We start from the raw sequence: 20093 nt of genomic DNA, 5'->3' as shown, positions 1-20093 counted from the left end.
TTTGAACTTTTTCAGCTGAACAAAATCGAGCCATTACTTTAAAATTCATGACTCAAATTGTTAAACAGACGTGTAATGTCCTCCTCCTTCTTTCTATGCGAAGTATAACACAGGGGAAATAATTTTTTGAAGGCGTTTGCCAAAACTTAATTCAAGTAATACACTGTCAACATTAGAGAGAGCACTGTTCATTGGTCATAGCAGAATTAAGATACGTATTTGCAAGCTGACTTAAAAGAAAAATGTTTCTACTACATATTAAACATTGTTTAATTTAATGTACTTGTAAGCTTTTAATCATTTTTAAACTATCGACTGATCGGTTGTGAGGGGTGATTTTCGAAATATTAAAAACACAAAAAGAATTCAAATAGATGTTCCATGCAAAGGCAGACTAAAAATTGTTAGAGGTTGAAGACGACCTAACATAGATAATACACACTCAACATTGATTGTTTTGAAAATATGCACTGTTATTATCCACTTGAAAGGTTTGTTTTCAAGGGTATTCAGACTAAAAATGTTCTTAAAAAACACATCAGAAATGTGTTTCACTTACATATGAGACAATATCTGAAAAATGATAATTTCCAGATTCAATCTTTCAATAGAAATTATTATTTTTATTCAACCAACTTTTTGGAAAACCTTATGTTTCAGTATTAACTAGAGTATATTTTGAACCAACTATTGCAATTAAACATTTCTTCTTATGTTTCTTCCAATGAAATGTTGTTCAGTAATTTTTTCTGACAACTTAATCATTCAAAGAATATCGAAATTAATTAAACAGGCTTCCGATTTGCACGAATATTAGAGCTCATATAATAAACTTGTCCCTTACTAGTATGTTTTTATTATAACTAAAGCTTGGAATACCATTTTGTCCCAAGGGGTAATTTCCCACCATTTTTTCCTTTAAAAATGCCCTGTACCAAGTCAGGAATATGGCCATTGTTATATTATAGTTCGTTTCTGTGTGTATTACATTATAACGTTGTGTCGTTTGTTTTCTCTTATTTTTGAGTGTAAATTCACATTGCGATAAGACGTGTCACGGTACTTGTCTATCCCAAATTCATGTATTTGGTTTTGATGTTATATATATATGTTATATTTGTTATTCTCGTGGGATTTTGTCTATGTGTGTTACATTTTAGTATTATGTCGTTGTTCTCCTCTTATATTTAATGCTTTTCCCTCGGTTTTAGTTTGTTACCCCAATTTTGTTATTTGTCCATGAATTTATGAGTTTTGAACAATGGTATACTACTGTTGCCTTTATTTTCCTCCTGTTACCACTGGTTTTTTTTCACCTGTGAAAACGTTTGAAAGGCCAAAATTGTATTTCTTATAATGCATTGAGAAGAGCACCATTGCCTGAATGTATTAATTCACATGCATAGTTTGGATGGCAGCCAGTTTAAAATATCCAATCCCACCCAAGATAAGAGTTTAGTGAAAATAATTTTGCTGTTCTTTCCTGTGACAGCATTTTTGTGTACCTTCTGAGAATATTTGATTGTCAACACTATCATCATAACATTAAATATGTTTTATAGTACCTTTTTAAATTGATATTTAGATAGAAGTCAACTTCCACACAATTCAAATAAAAGGACAAAAAGTACTGTGTATATCCTTTGTATTAAGTTTTGTCATGTTTCTCGACGAAAAGTAACAGCATAGCCACAACTAGTAACAGGAAGGATGTTAAAGTACAATTTCACTGAGGAAACACAAAGTTAATCTACTATATGCCAACCAATGCATTTAATATAAATGTTTTGAATGAAAGTACATGTTTTTACCTTTGAAAATAGCAGAGAACTGTGTGCGATTCTAGTATAGTAGATGGTAACAAAAATTAATTTATTTTTAAAAATTTTAGCAACCTGTAGCCTAAATATACCAAAAGATATTGTAGAATCTGAAATGAGATAATGTACCACATTTTTGCTTTATACATTTTCAAGAACAAAATAGTTAACTTAAACACGCATACAGGCGTACCTGTTTTCTGGAATGAAGCCAAAATAATATTCTTTGAATCTCGATTGTCTGCTTTTTATAAAGTCCTCATTAAATTATATCCATGTGGATTTTGTATTTTATTAGTTCATGATAAGTATGTAGCAAGGGAATTCTCATAATTCCTCCGCATATGGGGAATCCGCATTTGTTTAATGAAATTTTACCGGGTTAGTACTAATACCGGCAACACGACGGTTGCAATATGTCGAGCAGGGTCTGCTTTCCCTTCTGGAGCTCCTCTGATGATGTTGCGTTATTTAGTCTTTATTTTTCTATGTAGTATTTTGTGTACTATTATTTGTTCGTCTGTCTGGGTTTTTGTTTTCTTTTTTAGCCATGGAGCTGTCAGTTCATTTTCAATTTATGAGTTTGTAGTCCGTCTTGCATCTTTCGTCACTCTTTTAAACATGAAACGAGATAAGGAGCAATTTTTAATAAGAGTGGAACGTGAACTTTGCAGAACTAAATCCAATCATTGTTCAAAGTTATTTTAAGTCTTCCACCATGATTTTTTTCAGCAGTCAGGCTTTTGTATTTTCCTTACATCATATATACAATTAATTTTCATAATCTCTCTTTTGTCTCTCTGATTCTGTCCTTTTCCCTGCATGTTATTAAAACTGAAATGAAATTCTTCTATCCTAATCGATTTAAAAATTAAAAACAAGGGGTATACGAAAAGCTCAACCAAGCAAATATGTCAACAAAAGGAATTGAATGTCACAATGAATCCTTAAGTGCTTAAGAATAATAGTTCGAAGTAAAAAAGTAAGATGAAAATATATAATTATAATATTATCAAAATTGTGTTGAATTTGGGGGTACACTTTTTCAACATATTGATGGCATTCCTATGGGAACGAACTGTGCGCCTCTCCTTGCCGATCTCTTCTTATTTTCATATGAATCGGATTTCCTTCAGACACTTCTCAAAAACAAGAAGATTAAAGAAGCCAGATTATTAAATTTCACTTTCAGATACTAGTATATTGATGATGTTATTTCCATAAACAATCCGAACTTTTCTGATTGGGTTCCAGTAATAAATCCAACCAGAACTAGAAATTAAAGAAACTACAGACACGGCTTCCTCCGCCTTAATCTTAGGTTTATATCTCAAATTTTACATACACAGTCATCTCAGTACGATAATCTATGACAAACGAGACGATTTTAATTTGAAATTATAAATTCCCCCACCTTAGTGGAAATACACCAACTTCACCTGCATATGGGATATACATTTTCCAACTTATTCGATATTCAAGAGTTTGCAGCTTCTTCTCAGACTTCGTAAAATGTCACAAGTGCCTGGGCAGAAAGTTGATGAATCGGGGGTATGTCAAAGAACGTCTTGTCTTATTTCTAAAAACAAGTTCATCGGAAGGTACCAAGATCTTGTTGATAAATATTCCGTATCAACTTCACAAATAATACATGATAGTCTTGATGTGTAAATTCTGCGTACTGACGTTGTTTATAATTTTAAAATGTTATATTGTTCTTTTATTTGTCTTCTTTCAATTATTAATATTACTTTTACTGTTTGGTCTGTTTTCCGTGATATCCATTTGACGAAGCTTGTTACTTATAAATCCCGTCGATATGTTTGTATTATTGTTAATTTTTGCTGGTGTGTTATTTATGTGCGAGGTTTTGTGTTTCTTTGGTTCATATGACATGACTCTGTACTTTTATAGATCCCTTCATTATGGTATTGTTCTATTATATGTCGTTATGTTTTTGTTCTATTATAAATTTGAAAAAACTTCGAACGACTAACGACAAAATTGTAGTGGTATTAACCATATGTGAATTCTAAAAAAATTCCTAAAGAAGTTCAGGATAATTTTATATCTAGGTCTATTTCTAGAATAAACTCTTATATAACTTTTGATTGTTTAAACCTGTATACCACAATTTCCGATTGGAAATTATATATATCATTTTTAAATACTTTGAATTTTTAGATTGTAACACAGTTATGACTGATGTACCCATATTTTGACTATTTTACCTTTTATGTCTGTTTTTTACACGCATCGTTGTAAGTATCAAGGAATCTGATGCGACTGTCATACAAGTGAGAGGTTTAGCGCTAAAAAACCAAATTCAATCCAAGAATTTCTATATTTGAAAATACCTGTTCCAAGTCAGGAATATGACAGTTATTGTCCATTCGTTTGATGTGTTTTATTATTTGATTTTGCCTTTTGATTAGGAACTTTCCGTTTTGAATTTTCCTCGAAGTTCAGTATTTTTGTGATTTTACTTTTTATTAACCATAATGATAATGAATGATATGTTACTCAGTTCGTTACCATCTGACATTTTGAAGCTACTTCAGTCGCTTATCAATCTCATCATTAATATCAAATTTCAAACTTCCCCCTGATTTAGTATATATCCATATACAGCACAGTTAAAGTACCACACACTATCAAGTTGACAAATATCACAGAGTCTAGTAATCCATGTTGCATCTTGTTACATCATCAACTCATATATAAATATGCATATTGTAACATCATCAACTAAAATATAAATTCAATGTTTAGTCATGTCTTTTTTCTATTCTTCCATATTGCGGTATTTCACTTCAGATTTGAAAAGATTTAGGAAACCTGGTCTATATTCTCCTTGTTTACCTGATATCCTATAAAAAGCTTGGATTTTCTCATGTATAATGGTGACCTTTATAGTGTCTTTCCCGATTTTCTTTTTTACGATCTTTCTCCGATTTTTATCCTTGTCTTCTACCATGTTGGAGTGTTTTGTATCACGTTGTTTATTGAACACCTTGCACAACCATCTAACAAAGCACAGGACAAATGAAATAGCTACTATTATTCCTACAAACAATCCGACTTCCATGATAGCAAAATTAGGTTTTTGCTTTTCATGTTCTTGTTCCTCCTGACTGCTAGGTATTACTGAAAAAGATTATTTTAGAAAATTACAGTTTCATATGAATCAATGAATATGGGGGTACTCGACATTATGGAAAAAATACCTATCCAATCTACCAACACATCTACAGGTAAATAATAGATAGGAGTAACACATCTATCTATGAGTGATTACGAGCATTAAACCTACATTCCACATTTACCATAAACGATTGAAAAATCAAATTATCTGGCAATTTTCCTATCTAATGAAATCATATTGCCTTAGTTCAAACATATTTTATTTGCTGTATTAAGGCAGCACCATGCAATTTTTTTTTCACCCTCAATCAGACAATTTTAAAGTTGTCAGTTTGTTTTAGATTTATGAGTTTGACTGTCCCTTTGGTATCTTTCGTCCCTCTTTTAAACTAATGTTATGTCTTTTATCCAGCTTTAAATCTTAAAATGAGGAATCAAAAGAAAAAAGAAAGATTAATCTTGCTGCAATTGTTTAACATTTCATAGCGGTTTGATACTGTTACTTTATTTATTATTTGATTTATTCATTGATTTTGTATTTACATTGTATCATATATCAAATTCCATCTCAAGTCAAAATTTATAAAAGTAAACCATTATAGGTCAAAGTACGGTCATCAACACGGAGCCTTCGCTCAAACTTAACAGCAAGCTATAAAGGGACAAAAAATTACTAGTATAAAACCATTCAAACGCAGGAAACGAACGGTCTAATCTATATAAAAAAACAGAAATGAGAAACATTTATGAACCATATCAGCAAACAACAACTACTGAACATCAGATTCCTGAACACAATTGTAGCTGGTAAATACGGTTTAATGGTACCAAACCTTTACTCTCATCTGAAACAATACTGTATTATCACAATATTGAAAGCCACATTATAAAATATCAATTTAAACACAGTGAACATATACAGTTAATGACAACGTTGCATTACCAAATAAGTTGAAGTAATAAAATTGTAGACGAATTGCAAAAACCTAAAATGTCAAGTTGGTTTTAAAATTTGTAAAATAACAATTGATATGTGAGTTACTAGCGTTAGTAATCTGTATAACTGTATTGCTGCGTCTTATATTATTGTTTAAACATTTCATATATTAACTCGTTTATAATGTTTAAATTACTCTGTGGTATCTTTTCATTTTATACAATAAACTAGTTGTCGAAAAACATTATAACCATAAAGTCATGGCTATTGTTCTTGATACCTGATGTCTATAAGAAACGATAACAAAGTGCATATCATGTTATTATAATAATAACAAAACGCTCTATCATTACACTTTGTAATGAGACTAAATATATATAATTATGCATATATATCAGTTGTAACTAGTGGCGAAATACACTTTAAAGACTTTCAAACTTTAAAGTTCAGTAAATTGACAACACCATTTGTAAATACATAGTTGCTGTATAGCCAGTCACTATCGTTAAAAACTTCCATGTTAAGAACCCTACGCAAATCTGGGAGGTGCTCCAAAAGAGTAAGCAGATTCGTCTATATATGTGGCACTCGTTGTGTTCCTCGTGTAAGTACAAACCAGGTAATAAACCTAATGTTGAGGTTACATTTGAAGGAGTACGGGAATGGGATTACGTCGATTAGAATAAATCCGTCGTGATATGTAAAACAAATTTTCTGAACCTGTCACAAATAGATATTTTAAAACCTTTATATAGCCCCATTGTTTACAACATAGTACATGCTGTTGTATTTTCTTTCTTTAATAATTTTTCAACGTCAACTTTAACATATACATAGGCCTTTGTCATCCAGTTTTGAAATACGCAACTTCAGACAATATATAATTAAGATACGTATAAAATATGTGCAATTTGTTATTTAGATAAATACTTTTATACAACAAATTTTGCTAAGTTATGGCTCTTTGATCCTTAAAGATTTGACAGATACACAAAATTAATAATTAAAAAAATAAGTTCTTCCTCGCGGTTGCACTTTCATGAAAAGATGAACACATAATGATTCCGACCAAGAAATATGTGTTTTCTAGAACAGATATGTAACCTTTAACAGCCGCCCAAGACCTAAACAATTGCTTGATGTAAGGTTATAAGGAAAACATTTGAGGTGAAAGTTTCATATGTTACATAGCTTTAATTTGATTAGGGACTTTTCGTTTTGAATTTTCTTCAGAGTTCTGTAGTTTTGTGATTTTACTTTTAACTGAGTATGTGTCCACCCAGTAAAGTGAAATGGATTTCTCCTTAAACCTTGTCAATCTGATGGACTATTTTTTTATCCATTCAGATATTGGAACGACCAATATCAATATTTGGATTCTTCTAAATTATGAATAGTAAAGTACTAGCAACATTAAGACAAATATTCAACTACACTAGAATTTAAGTTTCCCTGTGTATATTGCGTTACGGTGCAAGTACGTATGTTGAAAATGATAATCTTTACACACAAAAATTCAAATTGTTTCAAATTTTCTTTAATCTTGAACTGGAATTGACCCTTTTTGAGAATTTGAGAAATTCATCAGTTCCTCATCTAAACTTTAATGTTTCTGCTCCTTATTATCTTTGTCAGTTTTCGGCCGAACAGATGGACATAAATGATATACATGCAGTTGTTGTGATATTTCGCAATACCAGTGTATGCCATTTTCTTGCCAACTCATTTTTGCAGCAAGTTGTAAAGAATATTCCTTGATCAAGATTCGACGTTAGGAGTAGTGTCATTTTCTTGACATTTATTCTAATGTTGAACAGCCTTGGATTAATTTCATGAGATGCATGAGGTTCTGAACAAGATTTGCATCAAATGATTCCCGTATGCTCCAAAATATACTCAATACATCAACAGTGGACAAATCACATAACGATATGACGCACAGTGGTTTTGAAAGATACTGGTTACGTACAGAAGTAGCTTTATTTTCTACTCTTTTTAAATACCAATCACTTTTAGAAAATTACATTTTTTGTAGCTAGTTATATATTATGTAAAATTAAAAATATTTTAAAGCGGTTGGTCTTCACAAAATAACGGATGCCATTAATCGATTTGTAACGAGATTATTAAAAGAAATATTTGCCAGTTTTAACCATTAATATATATAGTCGCCGTCATGTAAAAATGGCACCATGTTTTTTGTTAAAAAAATTTTAAATATCAGCCGCGTTTACTCAAGATGATGTTTTTCTTTTAGCGGAAGTAAAATCCTGTCCAAATATCCACTACTGTCCTACCTTTTATTGTGTTTGCACTGTATAATCCTGACCTTCACATTTTTCAAGATTATTTACATTGTATAACCGCCATCTTGGTTTCTATGAGGGTCCCTTATTCCATAACATTCGTTACTCTCCGGTAATATCATTGTCATTGATGATACAATTTCCCGCGCTTTTTACGTAAAGATGACGAAAAGCTCCGAGAGACACAAGAAAATTGAGAGCACGTGGAACTCCACGGCAACACTTCCGGTAATAACAATGTCGGATTCCACCATACAAATTAATCTTGGATTATGTGAAGGTCAGGATTATACAGTGCAAACACAATAAAAGGTAGGACAGTAGTTGATTTTTGGAATGATATTTGATTCCGCTAATTGAAAAACATGATCTTTAGTAAACGCGGTCGATATTTAAGAAAATTTTGACAAAAAACATGGTGCCAATTTTACGTGACGGCGACTATAAACATTATCCTATGAAGAACCCCATAACCATTTATATATAGACATTATCCTTGAGAGAGCCTGATTGTTGATTGTTGAAATACACTTTAAAGACGTTCAAAATTTAAAGTTCAGTAAATTGACAACACCATTTGTAAATACATAGTTGCTGTATAGTCAGTCACTATCGTTAAAAACTTCCATGTTAAGAACCCTACGCAAATCTGGGAGGTGCTCCAAAAGAGTAAGCAGATTCGTCTATATATGTGGCACTCGTTGTGTTCCTCGTGTAAGTACAAACCAGGTGATAAACCTAATGTTGAGGTTACATTTGAAGGAGTACGGGAATGGGATTACGTCGATTAGAATAAATCCGTCGTGATATGTAAAACAAATTTTCTGAACCTGTCACAAATAGATATTTTAAAACCTTTATATAGCCCCATTGTTTACAACATAGTACATGCTGTTGTATTTTCTTTCTTTAATAATTTTTCAACGTCAACTTTAACATATACATAGGCCTTTGTCATCTAGTTTTGAAATACGCAACTTTAGACAATATATAATTAAGATACGTATAAAATATGTGCAATTTGTTATTTAGATAAATACTTTTATACAACAAATTTTGCTAAGTTATGGCTCTTTGATCCTTAAAGATTTGACAGATACACAAAATTAATAATTAAAAAAATAAGTTCTTCCTCGCGGTTGCACTTTCATGAAAAGATGAACACATAATGATTCTGACCAAGAAATATGTGTTTTCTAGAACAGATATGTAACCTTTAACCGCTGCCCAAGACCTAAACAATTGCTTGATGTAAGGTTATAAGGAAAACATTTGAGGTGAAAGTTTCATATGTTACATAGCTTTAATTTGATTAGGGACTTTTCGTTTTGAATTTTCTTCAGAGTTCTGTAGTTTTGTGATTTTACTTTTAACTGAGTATGTGTCCACCCAGTAAAGTGAAATGGATTTCTTCTTAAACCTTGTCAATCTGGTGGACTATTTTTTTATCCATTCAGATATTGGAACGACCAATATCAATATTTGGATTCTTCTAAATTATGAATAGTAAAGTACTAGCAACATTAAGACAAATATTCAACTACACTAGAATTTAAGTTTCCCTGTGTATATTGCGTTACGGTGCAAGTACGTATGTTGAAAATGATAATCTTTACACACAAAAATTCAAATTGTTTCAAATTTTCTTTAATCTTGAACTGGAATTGACCCTTTTTGAGAATTTGAGAAATTCATCAGTTCCTCATCTAAACTTTAATGTTTCTGCTCCTTATTATCTTTGTCAGTTTTCGGCCGAACAGATGGACATAAATGATATACATGCAGTTGTTGTGATATTTCGCAATACCAGTGTATGCCATTTTCTTGCCAACTCATTTTTGCAGCAAGTTGTAAAGAATATTCCTTAATCAAGATTCGGCGTTAGGAGTAGTGTCATTTTCTTGACATTTATTCTAATGTTGAACAGCCTTGGATTAATTTCATGAGATGCATGAGGTTCTGAACAAGATTTGCATCAAATGATTCCCGTATGCTCCAAAATATACTCAATACATCAACAGTGGACAAATCACATAACGATATGACGCACAGTGGTTTTGAAAGATACTGGTTACGTACAGAAGTAGCTTTATTTTCTACTTTTTTTAAATACCAATCACTTTTAGAAAATTACATTTTCTGTAGCTAGTTATATATTATGTAAAATTAAAAATATTTTAAAGCAGTTGGTCTTCACAAATTAACGGATGCCATTAATCGATTTGTAACGAGACTATTAAAAGAAATCTTTGCCAGTTTTAACCATTAATATATAAACATTATCCTATAAAGAACCCCATAACCATTTATATATAGACATTATCCTTTAGAGAGCCTGATTGTTGACAAGGATGTTGGAATTCCTGATATCATATTCCCACACTACCTGGGGTTCTTTGGTTTTCTGTTTCCTTCTTGCTTGTAAAAGTCAATTCTAAAATTTAAAATATTCATAAACTAGTTTAAGTACGTCAACGTCAATGTAAAAAAATAAACAAGACTTGAAAAAGGAAACATTTAGCCTTTTTACAAGCAGCCGAGAATACCTTCTATATAACTTGTTGCATTTGTAACTAAACACGGCAATTTGGAGTTATAGTTCCCATTTTAAGCCAACTTTTTTGAATATATGTATATACAGAACATCACAGCAAAAACTTATTACTGTAAATTTTATTTAACTTACGGACTGACGCAAGTTCCCAGTTAAACATTTGAACTAGCAATGTTAATATTAAGAATCTTGAAATTAAGAAAAGGTTAAAGGCCAGCAACAATTATACAAAATCTCAACTACAGTCGCATATAATTTACCTGGGTATGTGGCGTTACGGTGTAGGTACGTTTCTTCACAATAAATGTCTTTACACACAAACATTTTGTCAAGTTGTATCACGGTTCCCTGAATATTGAATTGAAATTCACCATCTTCGAAGGCATTTGCAAATTTCATCAGTGCCTTATCTAAACTAGTACCATTCTGTTTTTCTTGATTTTTGTCGGTATTTGGTCGTACCGCTAGATTTACATGTACAGTCATTTGTTCTGATAATATGCCAAACCAACCTATACCTTCGTTTTGCCAACTCATTTTTTTTTACAATTTTAGAAAGGAACTTCTCGATCATAGTATTTGTAACGTGAGTATTGATCGTCGGCGTGAAGAAAAGTCTCATTTCCGTGACATTACTTTCCTTATCTAATGTTGAACAATTTTGAATTACGTTCATGACATGCAAAATGCTTGGAACAAGATTTTTGTTGAGAGAATCCCGTATGCTCCAAAATATAGTCCATACATCATCATGGGACAAATCGTATAATGATATCACGCCAAGTGGTGTTGAAAGACACTGGTTACGTACAGAAGTAGCTTTATTTTCAACGGTAGAACAATTGAGATGCAACCATTGTTTTAAAACTGGAGCCATTTGGACCTGAAAGCATTTTTGAGCATTATCAAACCATAAAGAACCATTTTCGGATATCGTCGTTTTAGTTTCTGGCGCAATTGTACAAAAGTTAATACCTAGTTCCAGCAGTTCCTTGTAATCTGTACCGTCACAAGAATATTTGTAATTCAAGCAATCGCGAAACCAGAGGCAGTCATGTCCTGTGGGAGTGTAACACTGTTCTGATATCGGCAAAGGTGTAGTTAAGGTAGTCCTTGAGTATTTTATTACATGTTGTCCGGGAGTACATGCACAGTCGTTGTAAACATGTCCATAAGTCATATCATGCAATTCAACCATACACTGATTCCAACAGTATGTAGGACGTTCACCATGCACATCTTCTCTACAGGCATATCGGTAATTCGTTTTCATCTCAGCATAGGAATTAGTTATGCATGTTGCATACTGTGGATGATCGTAGTCTTTTAATGGCACACAGTCGTAAACCCCACTTGGACCATAATCCGGATTGCATTGCAGCAAACCCGTGCATAGAGTTATTAGTTATTAAACCTAATATAGAAATTGCTTTGCACACTTGTTGTACTATATCCATGACTTTAAAAACTGTTACCACAAACGTGAAAATTTAACACAGATCATGTCTGTTTTTCTTCAACAAATTAAAACATGAGGTGCTGTGAAGGATACCTAGGGAAAAATAATCAGGATTTAAACGTTTTTTTCTAGATTACAAAACCTGATAAGATGATTTGTCAAAAACGAGATTTTTTTTAGTAGTGGGTAAAATGTAGTTTACAGCGATTTATCTTGCTATTAATTATGTTTTATTGCATTGTTTATGTTACCTCTGAATTTTGAAAATTCCCTGTTTCGTTTAATAATATGTTACTTTGGGCGTTTTCACACCAAATGTTGTGTAATATAAATATTTTACAATTACGCTGATGTTACATGTCCGATGAACATTGTTTTCACATTAAACATATTTTTTTTAATTACCTGTGCATGGGGATTTTTGTGTTTATTACAATTTAGTTTAATGTATTTGAAATGACATGGTCTCTATCAAGTAAGGTGGCAATATGCAGAAACTATTTAGCTGTTTTAAGGGGGTAAATTATAAGGTATGTATATCTTCAACAAAATATATTTTTTGGATGAACTCGAAGTTCTTTCAACTTGTTAAAGATGTCATTTAAGCGGCATGTACCAAAATGTGGAGGGGGAGTGGAGTAGAGTATTGGAGTGGAGTGTTGGAGTGTTGGAGTGGAGTCATGGAGTGAATTACGTAACAAATCCAAAAATCAATATCAATTTAAGATCCTTTATAATTGTTTTGTTTTTTGTTTTTTTTAAATTGCGGCACACAATGATTTCATATTATTTCATTTGTCATTTGATTATTCGTCAAAGTTGGACAATATTTTGGGTAGCATTTTATGACAGCTTAGTTGGAGGTGGGATAATGTTGTCTATGTCTTTACTGTCCTGAATTGTAGTGGATTTCTAATAAGAATGGGGGGAGCAAAGGCCCAGTAACTTTAATTTTGGACAAGCTCACAAAACTTTTATTAAAATACACATACATGTAGAGCTTATGTGAATTTTCAAATCGTGGTTGGTTTAGACCCTAGTTAAAAAATGTATGTCTTATTACTTGCAAAATATGTTAGAATCAAACAGAGACTGACAAATCATCTTGTGATAAAAATATTAAATTATTAATATTTTTGTTAACAATGGACTATGATATAACAAGAGTACACACGCTGAAATGTCTCGCCTTCTTTACTAATCATTGATATCATGTTGATAGTCCTAAAAATAAAGCTTTATTACAACTGTTACATAAACTCAACATTAACCAAGAAAACTAAATATTGATCAATGAATCATGAAAATGAGGTCACGGTCAGATGAACCATGTCAGTCAGACATGTACAGCTAACAGTTCTTTCATGTAACAAAAATACTTGACCTACATGTATTGCTTATAAATCAAGAAAAACAGATCAAAACACAGATACCTAACACTTAGCAATTCCATGAACCGTGAACATGAGGTCACAGTAAAAAAAAACCTGTGCGTCTGACATATAAATCATTAAATATTTCCATACACCAAATATAGTTGACCTATTCCATATAGTATAAGAAAAATAGACCAAAACTCAAAAACTTAACTTTAACCACTGAACCATGAAAATGAGGTGAAGGTCAGATGACACCAGTCATCTAGACATGTACACCTTACAATCATTCCATACACCAAATATAGTAGACCTATTGCATATAGTATAAGAAAAACAGACTTAAACACAAAAACTTCACTTTAACCTCTGAACCATGAAAATGAGGTCAAGGTCAGATAACACCTGTCAGTTTGACATGAACACCTTACAGTCCTTCCATACACCGAATATACAAGACCAATTGCTTATAGTATCTGAGATATGGACTTGACCACCAAAACTTAACCTTGTTCGCTGGTCCATGAAATGAGGTCGAGCTCTAGTGAAAACTGTCTGACAGGCATGAGGACCTTGCAAGGTACGCACATACCAAATATAGTTATCCTATTATTTATAATAAGAGAGAATTTAATATTGCAAAAATCTTACCTCTTTTATCAAGTACTCACTGAACCATGAAAATGAGGTCCAGGACATTAGACATGTAACTGACGGAAAGTTCGAAACTTGAGGCATCTATACAGAAAGTATGAAGCATCTAGATCTTCCACCTTCTAAAATATACAGCTTTTAAGAAGTTAGCCAACACCGCAATCCCTATGTCGAGCTTTCTGCAACAAAAGTTGCAGGCTCGAGAATAAAATTAAATTGTCAATCAACATTTTCACTTTGATTTCATCTTACATGTTAGTTCAATGACTTGTTAAAATCGTTTGTTTCTTCCAATTAAAAATAGATAAGGAAAATGTATCTAGCCACCATCGCCTGTCGATAGAACCCATAAAACTGTCATTACTATAACCTCAGAAAGTAAATAATTTTAATAGATGAGAAATGTTGTTGTTTTTGATTAATTTGATCATTACATATTTTGCATATTATGAAAACAAGACTGAAAAGCATAAATAAATTAATATATACATGACTTTTTGTATACGTTCAAACCTATGATTGCGTTGGATACAAATCGCAATTTTAATACATGTCCATGTAAAACAAATTTCGTTATTGAGGGGTCTAGATACAGCACAAACAACATTTTCCAAAAGACCAAAAAGTGAAAAATATAATTTAACAAAGTTATTTAGATATAAGTATATAGGTAATGAAAACATTTTCAACAAATTTCATTATAAAATGAAGATATTATCTATTGTCCTGAACATTTAATATTGAATTCCGAGCGATTTTTAGTAAAAACAAAGGCTCATTTGATAAACTTTGCTTTATTTCATTATGAATTCAAAATCTTTAAATTCAAACTGAGAAACCTTTTTTCATTGCACAGTCAATATTTAAATGAAAATATAGTTTAAAGAGAAACAAATTGTTTCAAAATTTAGAACTTGGACTTAACTACATTCTATGATCATATCATTTTAACACAAGATCATTTGGAACATTTCATTGTTTATCTGAAAATGATTGTCCAAAGCCGTAACATTTTCTTATTATTCCAGCTATGAAAGTTAGATGGAATGGTTGTTTATTTAAATAAGGTCTTTGAACTTCAGTGTCTTGCCTATACTCATTCATCTCTAATGATCGTTTGTTAGCAGATCCCTTCCTTTTTTTGTGTCGCACTTGAGGCATTTTGTCCTCTTGTTCTAGACAAACCAAAGTTAGATATTTTCGAAATCTCTACCCTGTTCTTTTTTAATTTATATTTTGCAAAGTAGTCCGTCGCGCCGCCTCAGACAGACAGACACTTGGACGGCCGGTTTTTCCATGCCCGTCGCATTGTGTTAGGCGGGGGGCCAAAATAACTAAAATAAACGATACATGTATCTTTTACCAAATAAGCATATCTTTTTCAGTTAAAACATTCAGAATTAAAGTGTCGTTTTTCTTTCAAAAGACTGTTCTGTTGATGCTGTTGTTTTGTATATACTAGCAGTTGATAATTTAACTTTGCATGTAAAATTGTTTATACCAGAATGTTGTTAACAAAGGTAAAATTGCCAAAAGGATCTTTAGTTATAGAAATTTATCATTTAACATTAATCGTATTTTTTTAATATTGTTTGGAGATACAACCTTACAAAATGCCCATGACACATCCAAGGTGAATTATGTTGGTATTATGTACATGCAAGCTGTTGGGCGCTGTTGAAACATTTATTCTATGATTTTTATAGCTACACATGTATACAAAAGTATCTTATAAATTGGTTTAATTTTAAAACTATTGAACCCACAACTCCACTACACTCTATTTCCTGACTCCATGATTTCACTCTATGACTCCACTAAATAAGTCCAACATTCCAACACTCCATCACTCCACCCCACTCCACTCCACTCCAACACTCCACTCCACCTTTAAGTACATGCCCACGTAAGCACAGTCTTAAGCAGTAAAACATTTGGCGAATATATGATAAAAATTTCGATTACGCGGGATTATTGCATTTTGTTCATTACATAGTAAACAAAATTCCTCTTTTTTCTACCATGATGAGTTTTTTGTATAATAATATCTTTAAGTAAAAATTCAGGTTACATATAATTCTTCCTAAACGTTTATTAATACATGAGTCAAGAAGTGTTTTGAAAGAATAAATCGGTTCTTGACTCAATTCATTATAGTATTATACTTTTAATGCCCAACCTACGATTAGATGTGCATTATGTTCTCTGGTGTTTGAAAAAGTCGAAGTACAATCAACTTGAAACTTAGTACAAATGTTTCCTATGATATGGTCTTTCTCATTTTAAAGTCACATTAGAGTTTTGATCCAAATCTCACGATCGACTGTATATTGAAAATGATAGTATAAGTGGGGCATCCGTGTACTAATAAAACATTCTTGTTTAATATTCAACAGGAGTTTTTCCTATGAATATTCATAAAAGAATTCTAGTTTTTCATGTACACTTACCTCACACAAGACATATAACAAAGATGGAAATAAAACAAATTATATCGAATTTAACGAAAATTCTTGAAGAAGGTCGATCAAGGAAAGGTCTTCGGACGCATTCATTTGATACATTATAATTCTATACGTTAACGAAAAATTCAGGTTGATAATTGAAATATTGTGCATGTGATAACATTGATATTTAAGTTCGTTTGATTGTTGAATTTTCTTGGTAAACGATTATTAAACGAGGGTATCACCAGCCCAGTAGTCAGTACTTCGGTGTTGACATGAATATCAATCGTGTGGTCATTTTTATAAATTTCCTGTTTACAGCAATATTTTGAAACTTTTGATCCTCAATGCTTTTCAACTTTCTACTTGTATGGCTTTATAACTATTTTGATATAATCGTCACTGATGAGTCTTATGTAGATGAAACGCGCTTCCGGTGTACTAAATCATAATCCTAGTACCTTAAATATTTATACTATTTACACCACTGCAAATGCACTGGGTCGATGCCGATGCTAGTAGACGTTTTGTCGCCGAGGGTATCACCAGCCCAGTAGACAACATTTCGGTGTTGACATGAATATCACTTATGTGGTCATTTTATGAATTTCCTGTTTACCCAACTTTGAATTTTTCGAAAACCTAAGGATTTTCTTATCCCAGGAAGAAAATACCTTAGCCGTAATTGGCACAACTTTTTGAAATTTGGGTCCGCAATGCTTTCAACTTTGTACTTGTTTGGCTTTATAACTATTTTGATATGATCGTCACTGATGAGTCTTATGTGGACGAAACGCGCGTCTGGCGTACTAAATTATAATCCTGGTAACTATTATTGCAGGGAAGACCATGACTAGTAGCACATCCAAACTCTTTCATCTTGTAATAATATTTAAACATTTGACTTTTCTATACTTTACACAAGTATTCCGAATTCGAAACCATAAGACAAATTGAAAGATTTGGTATTGCTTTGTTTCATAAAAAAACTGCCCAACGTAGATACAAGATAAATCCTACTTTGTAAAAATTTAATCTGATTCAAAGACATAATTCTCTGAAACTGACATAAATTATATAAAAGAGGGACGAAAGATACCAGAGGGAGAGTCAAACTCATAAATCGAAAATAAACTGACAACGCCATGGCTAAAAATTAAAAGGACAAACGGACAAACAATAGTAAACATGACACAACATAGAAAACTAAAGAATTAACAACACGAACCCCACCAAAAACTAGGGATGATCTCAGGTGCTCGAATTAGGCCGTTAGTTTTCTTTATAGCTGATTATGCGGTATGGGCTTCGCTCATTGTTGAAGGCCATTCGGTGACCGATAGTTGTTAATTTCTGTGTCATTTTGGACTCTTTTGGAGAGTTGTCTCATTGGCAATCATACCACCTTTTTTTCGATTTCTGAATTGACAACATATTTGTCCTGTTTTGAGGACGCGTTTTTAAATAAACTATCGGCATTCACATAGGAACCAACATTGCCTCCTTCATTTCCACTAGTTCCCGTATTCTTATAAGACTGACTTCATTCATGAACTTTTTAAGAAGAAAGAAAAAGAATTTAGAAGTATCCTATAAAGATTATGATCCCACACTAAATAATTTATAAATTTGGTGATTGTGTTGAACGCATATATCACATCAAACTAGAGATAAAAGACACCACAGATACAGTTAAATCTGACTTATATATTAACTTATATTTTGACATTAACAATGAGGGTCGCTTGAAAATAAAATAAAATCGACAAAAGAGATGATTGCAGCTTTCTATTGTTGCACGTTTCTATTCTATGTACCAATATTTCAGCTATATCTCCCAATTGAAACGATATTCCAGGGCGTTTATTTCTCATCCTGATTTCCCTGATAGTGGGTTGCTGCTAAAAAGAAAGCTATCAAATTAAATGTTACAAATTGTGACGTTGAAATTATTCCTTCGTTAATTTGATAGACGCCATCACCAGCTGTTTCACAGTTGATAGCAGATGTGTTACTAATGTCGTAACTACAATATAAAAAAGAAGATGTGGTATTGACAATGAGGGTCGCTTGAAATTATAAAGTGACAATCCGTCACTTTTCATGAATTTGACGTACCGACTTATTACCGGGTTTGTACTTACTTGACGAACACGATGGGCTCAACGTGTAGAGCAGGATCTGCTCAACCTTCAGCAGCCACTAAGATCACTCCAATTTTTGGTTAGGTTTGTGTTCCTTATTATTTTTTTTTCTAAGTGGTGGTTTGTGTACAATTGTTTGTCGGTTATCTTTTTTTTCAACAATGGAGTTGTCAGTTTATTTTCCATTTATGAGTTTGAATATCCCTGTGGTATCTTTTGCCCCTCCGATTAAAAATAATTAGAATTTCCATAATTCACAAATTTTAACATTTGTCCTCATAAATTATATTGCGGAGTCTAATTATCATCGTTATTATCGTGTTTTGACTATGATGAACTTCAAAATAGTAGATTTTAAATACTTGATTTCATATTGTTTATTGTCTTATACATGTCAACCAGATTCATTTTCTCTCCAAATAAAACATTTTAAAATTATCAAAAATTCCATCTTCTTAAAGGTAGAGAGGATATCTTATTCCGAGGATGATTTTTGTGCATGTTGCAAAAATACTTTTGTGGTTTTTACAAATATTTACCAGGCATTATTCGGTGTACAACAAAATACCTGAAACCTGAATTTAAACATCCATTTCTTAATATATAAATTGTGATAAAGTATATTAAAGATATTCAGAAAAAAAAATCCCTTTAAAATCAAGGTCAGATAATTACATTTGATTTTAAAGGACAATTTGTGTTTTGGTGGGGGTGGGGGGGGGGGGTTTACAAAAAAATAAGGTTCGTGATCCCCTTTTTTATTTGATGTTTCACAATATTATTGAAGAGCAATTCCTCGTCAATTTAAGCTAATTCTATCGCTTTATGTCTCATCTCAATAGGAAAAAATCTCTTCTTTAAGCAAAAAAAATAAAATAACCACATTTTCCTTAATTTCAATGTATTTAAACAAATAAATATCAGTCAACCAAAGTTTTATATTGAAATTTAGAGGTACATTACTGAATCTTTTTTAATTTTTTTTTAAATCTTCATCGAAAATTTAGATACTCCAGCTACTTTAAAACCGTTCAAAGAATTAAAATAAAAAAATACCAAATCCTGTGCAAATCTCGATATAATTCAGAATATTTAAGACAAGACACTGTCTATACTATCTTGATGTAGCTTCTGTTTTATTTTGGTGATTTGAAAGAACCATTAAAATAAATGCTGTAAAAAATACAAAGCCGGATATTTAACTAATTCTAAAGTCTGCAATCGAATGACATTTACGGTTTTGTATTTCATG

General features: G+C 31.9%; 1 protein-coding gene across 2 annotated transcripts; it reads right to left on the bottom strand.

Annotated features, from left to right (window-relative positions):
* Positions 1 to 3957: 3957 nt before the first annotated feature.
* On the bottom strand, positions 3958 to 12292 carry LOC139527208 (uncharacterized). 2 transcript variants are annotated; one of them, XM_071322534.1, is made up of 3 exons: positions 11022 to 12292; positions 10594 to 10641; positions 3958 to 4967 (listed from the first exon to the last, which is right to left on the bottom strand). In XM_071322534.1, exons 1-3 carry the CDS (start codon positions 11296 to 11298, stop codon positions 4606 to 4608), a joined length of 687 nt encoding a protein of 228 aa, XP_071178635.1. In that variant the 5' UTR covers positions 11299 to 12292; the 3' UTR covers positions 3958 to 4605. The 2 variants fall into 2 exon arrangements, with proteins under 2 accessions (XP_071178635.1, XP_071178636.1); XM_071322535.1 differs by lacking the exon at positions 10594 to 10641 and having other exon boundaries at positions 3963 to 4967; positions 11022 to 12188.
* Positions 12293 to 20093: the final 7801 nt, after the last annotated feature.

The sequence above is a fragment of the Mytilus edulis genome, chromosome 6, assembly GCF_963676685.1.
Source record: "Mytilus edulis chromosome 6, xbMytEdul2.2, whole genome shotgun sequence".
Classification (NCBI taxonomy): Eukaryota; Metazoa; Mollusca; class Bivalvia; order Mytilida; family Mytilidae; genus Mytilus; species Mytilus edulis.
The sequence above is the reverse complement of the archived record's forward strand: the minus strand, read 5'-3'. Positions and strand labels throughout refer to the sequence as shown.